Consider the following 6,025-nt stretch of genomic DNA (forward strand, 5'->3'; position numbering starts at 1 on the left):
CCCCCGCCCCCTGAGGCCCCGCCCCGAGCCCGAACTGGTCCCCGCGCAGAGCGGGGAGACAGGTGGAGGGGAGCCGATCCCTGAGCCGCGCTCTCGGCCCCACCATGGGCAACAGCGCGGGCCGCAGCGACTTCGAGTGGGTCTACACGGACCAGCCGCACACGCAGCGGCGCAAGGAGATGCTCGGTGAGCTCGGGCCCCAGGTGGGGACAGCCCTGGGGCCGTCTGGTGTCCTGGGACAGCCCGAGCCCAGGGGGTCGCTCCTGAGGCCCGGATGCCCAGCAGGCCCTCCCCTACCTCTGCTCCAGAGAGGGTAGGAGCGCCACTCCCCCTCCCTCAGCGTCCCCGGCTCGGGGTTCCTGAGGGTCCCCAGCTCCGGCCTGGAACTCCCCTCGTGTCTCTGCCTCTGTCCTGGAATCTCAGACCCGAGGACCCCAGCCCGGATCCGCGTGTCAGAGGAGCGCGTCTCAGCTGCTCCATCCTGGCTGTGGGACGCGAGCCACTCCCAGGGCCGGGACCAGGGCTCGAGCTCTGGCGAGAGGTCGCAGCGCAGAGGTCGGCCCCAGGGACTGTCTTTGTACGGGATGCGCCGCCCCCGCCTTCGAAGGCAGCTCCGCAGCCACCTGTCCTCCGCCGCATCCCGGGCTCCTATGTGCGCTGAGCGCCGGGGTCCCGGCGGCCCAGCCGGAGGAGCCGCCAAGCCCACCCCCAATCCCTGAGTTTAGGGCAGAATGAGCGCCTCGAAGGAAGCAAACGCTGAACCAGAGATACACGTTTTTAAAAAACAAAGACTGTACCAAAGAGTCTGTCCTTTTATTTTATAGCCTAATACACGGTGGCCCCCCTCTCTGTCGTTCAGTGTCCCGGGAGGTCATTTTTACCTACGTGGTCACCCATCCTTTGGATTCACCCATCCTGATGGGCTCCATCCGTCTCTCAGGAAGACCCAGGATGTACAGTCCTTTACCTGCAATTAGGGGTTAAAGAGCTCGCACCTACGGAACAGCTTTTACTAGGTGCCACCAAACCGCCTTTGCAGTGCCGTGCCAGCTTCCAGCAGGGTGGACACGTTCCCGTGCCCCAGAATCCGTCGCCATTTCACCACACCCTCACCTACACCTGGGGTTGGCAAACGTTTTTAATCTTTACCAAGCAGATTGACAAAACAATACTATTTCATTGTGGGTTAAATTTTTAATTTGATGATTGGTTTCAATGTTTAATTGGCCATTTAAATTTTTTTATTTTCTCTTGGCTTGGTCTTTTGCTTGTTGGTGTTAGAGCCCTTTGTATAGAGGCTTTTAACCCTTTGTCTTATACATTGCAAATCTTTTTCCCTTTATAGTCACAAAAGCTTTTTTGTTTTTTTTTAATCATTTGAATAGGTTGGCTTTTTTTTCTTTAGAATTTTCCTTTTGGTGTCTTCCTGCCCCACCCCAAGACTAGGGAAATATCTATCCTATTACCTTTCAGACACCGGATGCACTGAGTGGTTAGTGTATGACCGTGCCCTGCTTTTGCTGGGGGTTCAGGGCCTAGAGACCCCTGGGTGGGTCTGTAACGTCTGTGGTTTTCTCCTGTGAGGTGAGCAGTAACCCAGCACTATTTACGCCTGCAAACTTCCTGCAGGTGGCTCAGAGGGCACTTGGTGATCATCTGGTCGTCCCTCCCCCACAGAGCACAGGCATCTTGGCTGCTGTCTTCTCAGCAGTTTCAAGGCAGGGCTGTGTTACCTTCCCCTCCCCTGGCTGTCCCCCACCTCCCCCTTACAGGACTCACTGGGCACCTGGCCCCAGGTGGAGAAGGCTGCGGGATGTATCCTGGCCCACAGAGCTGCCTGGAGGGATCCAGACACTCTGGGTCGCAGACTTACTTTCCCAATCTGCATAATGGGCACCATCATCCTTTCTGGAGGAGTGGGTATGAGGATAAAAGGAGAGCTTGGGTGAGAAGGCGCTCACTGTGGTACCCAGCACGCCAGGACATGGAGAATGATCTGTCTCTCAAGAGGGAAGCCATGGACCCTGGAACCAATCCAGGAAGCATCCTGGACAGGGTGGCTGGGAAGCCTGGAAGACTTGGAGGAGAGGGAGGTGACTTGGGCCAGGGTGGGGACAGCACAAGTTCTCAAGGGCTGACTCTCCAGGGAGCTTTGCAAATTCCCTCTGTGCACTGGGTGCTGTGGATTCCTCCCCACACGTCCAGTTTTGAGCTAACGAACTTGGAATGTGCCATTCCCCCTCCCTCTCAGGCATTTGCTCACGCTGTTCCTCCGCCTGGGGGACCTTCCTCGCTACTCTGCCCTACTCGCTAAGTTCTCCCTCCTGTGGGAATTACCCTCCCCCCCACCCCAGCCCGGGCCAGAGGAGGGTGCTTCAGGGGGATTCCCCTCCACTGCTCCAGCCCATCGGGTCTTTATCTCTCTGGGGCAGTTATATGGCTCTAGACCTTGGCTGTGAGCTGATCTCCTGGCGAGGACAACACCCACTCATTAGTCATGTGGCCCTGGGCAAGTCAATAAGCAGATAAGGAAACTGAGGTTTGATTGAGTTAAAAGGGGTGAATTGTAGCACTTTCTTTATGGAGTTGTGCAGATTTTTTTAAAATATCACTTTTATTTATTTATTTTTTTTAATATTTATTTATTTATTTGGTTGCGACAGGTCTTAGTTGTGGCTGGTTGGCTCCTTAGCTGTGGCATGCAAACTCTTAGTTGCGGCATGCATGTGGGATCTAGTTCCCCATCCAGGGATGGAACTTGGGCTCTCTGCACTGGGAGCGCAGAGTCTTAAACACTGTGCCACCAAGGAAGTCCCTGTTGTGCAGATTAAATGAGGTGGTGTTCATGCTTAGCCCAGCACTCAACAAAATGTTAGCTGCGATGATAATTATTACCTCTTGCAGAAAGGCCCATGTTTTCCCCAAGGACAGGGAATGCCTTTCCATCTCTGTTTTCCTGAAGCTTGTGCTATTCCCAGCCTGAGGGAAATCCTATGTGTAACTGTCAGCCTCTCTTTACAGAGGAGGCCCCAGAGTGGGGCTCAGAGAGCGGAAGTGACTTGCCTAGGGCCACACAGCTCATTGGCCACAGAGGCCAAGTTGGTGTTCAGGCAGGGATGTGCTCCAGTCCCAGCCAGCTGGCTGCTGTGTGTCACACCAAGCTCCTTGGGGGCCACTGGATGCTCAACGATCCTAATCTTGAAGTCAGAACCCAGGAAGTCCTCGCATAGAGCTGGTTGCCGTGCTCTTCGCGCAGGACCAAAGTCCGTCTCCAGATCCTGCCTGGATGGGGACGTGCCTTGCAGGCCAGGGCTGAGGCTCCCTGTGCTGAGAGGGCAGGAACGGAGCTGGTGAGACTCTGGTCACATTGGAGACCAGAGTCCAAGCCAGCTACGCCCAGCGGAATAAGAAGCAGGGTTTGAATTTGTCTTTTCAAAAACAAATAGCTTTGTGATTTTTTGTTTTTTGTATTTCACCATGTATGTGCCCTTTCATAAGTAAAAAAAAAAAAAAAAAAAAAAAAAAAAATCAAATAATCAAAGGAAAGCAAGGAAGTGAGACTCTGGCAGTTGTTGGATTATTTGCTCACGAAAGGCCCTGGGTGGGTGTAGGGGTCTCTGAGTGGCGAGTGGTAAAATCCAGAACTGAACTGGCCGACACTCTCAAGCGCATTCGTTGAGGCTCTTCACCCAACCACAGAGATGCTGGAGCCAGGGGTGGAGGGCCGGCCGGCCACACGGCCATTGTCTCCCGCCCCTGTCCTTGCTGCTGCTCCTCGTCCTCCAGGAGGGCTGCAGCCTATGTCCACCCAGCTCTGAGATTCCCACAGAAGAGAGAAAGGTGCCTCTCTCCCCTTCTGCCCTGAGTAGCCCGTCCTCCCCTTGAGCCAGCTCATCTCTGGCCAGAGCTGTGAGTCTTCTGATTGGCCAGTGGGCGGGGGGCTGTGATGGGCAAACCGCACAGTATCACATTGTGACGTCAGAGAGTTGCAGCTCTCTGAGAAAGGGGTGCTGTGATCCTAAGTTGGGTGGGGAGGGAGGGGTGCTGGGTGCATGGGCGCACAGCAGCACAGACAATAGGTGATCCCTGGGACACTATTTAAAAAAAAAAAAATTATTTATTTATCTGGGTCTTAGTTGCGGCATGTGGGACCTAGCTCCCTGACCAGGGATTGAACCCAGGCCCCTGAGCATGGCGTCTTACCCACTGGACCACCAGGGAGTCCCTCTAGGACCCTATTTGAGCTGACTGTGTCCTCCCTGGCTTGAGTCCTCCAAGGGCTTCCCTTCCTAAAATCTCATCTCTGCGTATTGGCACCCCCATGCTCTGGCCCCTGTCCTTTCTCCTTACTTTCTGCTCTCTAGCCACTTGGTGGAATATACCCACCATCTGCCCATTTCCTACTGCATGGCTTTTGCAAATGCTGTTTCCTCTGCTTTAATTCTTTTTCCCTACTCTTCGTCTATGGAACTCCTATGCATCCTTCAGGTCTCAGCCTAAATGTCCCTTTCTCAGAAACACTGTCTAACAGCACGTGCCCTCACACACGGTATGCTGGGAAATATTAAACAATCAACTGAATCTCTGGAGGGAACAAAAGACCCTGATTCGCAAATTGGCATTTGCCAATTTTTATAGCTATTTCCATCATGGCCAATTTCAAACTACCAACATGCATCACTGCCCACGGAGTTGGGGAGAGAGCAGTATATTTGGGCGCTTGACAGTGGCAGGCATAGGCTGGTTGCCCACACCACAGTCTACCCCCGTCTCTGCCGCCCAGCTATTCCTCCCCTATCTTTCCGTGGGGTGCTGTGCACTGTTACCTTGTGACCTTTGCTCCCATCTGTAATTCTACATTGATTTGTGGGGTGATAGCTTTGTCTGACTCTCCCACTCAACTCTGAGCTTCCCAAGGGCAGGGCCGGGCCCACCTCAACCAGTGCCCTTCCCAGCGAAGCTGAGTGAGGCAGTAGGCACCTACCAAAGCTTGATCATCTCTAGTCCAACCTGCCACGACCGTCGCAGGGTTTCCCTCCCTCCAGAGGTGCCAGGGACCTGCCAGCCACAGCTCAGAGCACGCGGTTTAATCCTTGCCAGATGGAGAACAGGGAGACATCCCGTTGTTTTTTTTCCCCCTCTAATATCTCTCTATCTATCTATTTATCTATTTATTTGGCTTGCTGGGTCTTAGCTGGCACGCAGGATCTTTAGTTGCTGCACACTGGATCTTTTTAGTTGCGGACACGTTGGATCTTTAGTTGCAGCATGCATGCGGGATCTTTAGTTGTGGCATGCGAACTCTTAGTTGCGGCCTCTGGGATCTAGTTCCCTGACCGGGGATTGAACGTCGGCCCCCTGCCTTGGGAGCGCAGAGTCCCAGGCACCGGACCACCAGGAAGGTCCTGAGACATCCCGTTTTAATTGGCATTTCTTTCTTTTTTTTTTTTTTTTGCGGTACGTGGGCCTCTCACTGCTGTGGTCTCTCCCGCCGCGGACCCCAGGCTCCGGACGCGCAGGCCCAGTGGCCACGGCTCACGGGCCCAGCCACTCCGCAGCACGCGGGATCTTCCCAGACCGGGGCATGAACCCATGTCCCCTCCATCGGCAGGCGGACTCTCAACCACTGCGCCACCAGGGAAGCCCTTTAATTGGCATTTCTGAGCTGATTAGTGAGGCTGAGTGTTTCTTCCATGATTTCACTTTCTCCTTATGTGAATTTTCGACTCGTCCTTTTTCTGTCGGAGGAGCCCTTTTCCTGGATCTGTAGGAGGCTTTTATACATGACTTGTGGTGGCCCTGCTTTTGCCACATGTAACAAGAATTTTCCCACGTCTGTCCCTTGTCTTTTCACTTGGAACTTTTTTGTTTTTGAGGCGGGGTGCACACTGCACATCATGTGGAAACTTAGTTCCCTGACCAGGGATTGAACCTGCACCCCTGCATTGGAAGCGTGGAGTCTTAACCACTGGACCACCAGGGAAGTCCTGGAACATTTTTTTCATTTGTTTCGTTTCTTCCCCCC

The 6,025-nt window shown here is 53.8% G+C and overlaps 1 protein-coding gene across 1 annotated transcript in view; it reads left to right on the forward strand.

Moving 5' to 3' along the window:
• The first annotated feature begins 37 nt into the window (after positions 1 to 37).
• The window catches only part of DEGS2 (delta 4-desaturase, sphingolipid 2), a 20,815-nt gene continuing 14,827 nt past the window's right edge, over positions 38 to 6,025 (forward strand). Inside the window, exon 1 of the mRNA XM_007455640.1 lies at positions 38 to 186. Coding sequence (XP_007455702.1) covers positions 105 to 186 — 82 coding nt within the window. The 5' untranslated portion in view covers positions 38 to 104. The remainder of the gene's footprint in view (positions 187 to 6,025) is intronic.

This window comes from Lipotes vexillifer, unplaced genomic scaffold, assembly GCF_000442215.2.
Source record: "Lipotes vexillifer unplaced genomic scaffold, Lipotes_vexillifer_v1.1 scaffold584, whole genome shotgun sequence".
Lineage (NCBI taxonomy): Eukaryota > Metazoa > Chordata > Mammalia > Artiodactyla > Lipotidae > Lipotes > Lipotes vexillifer.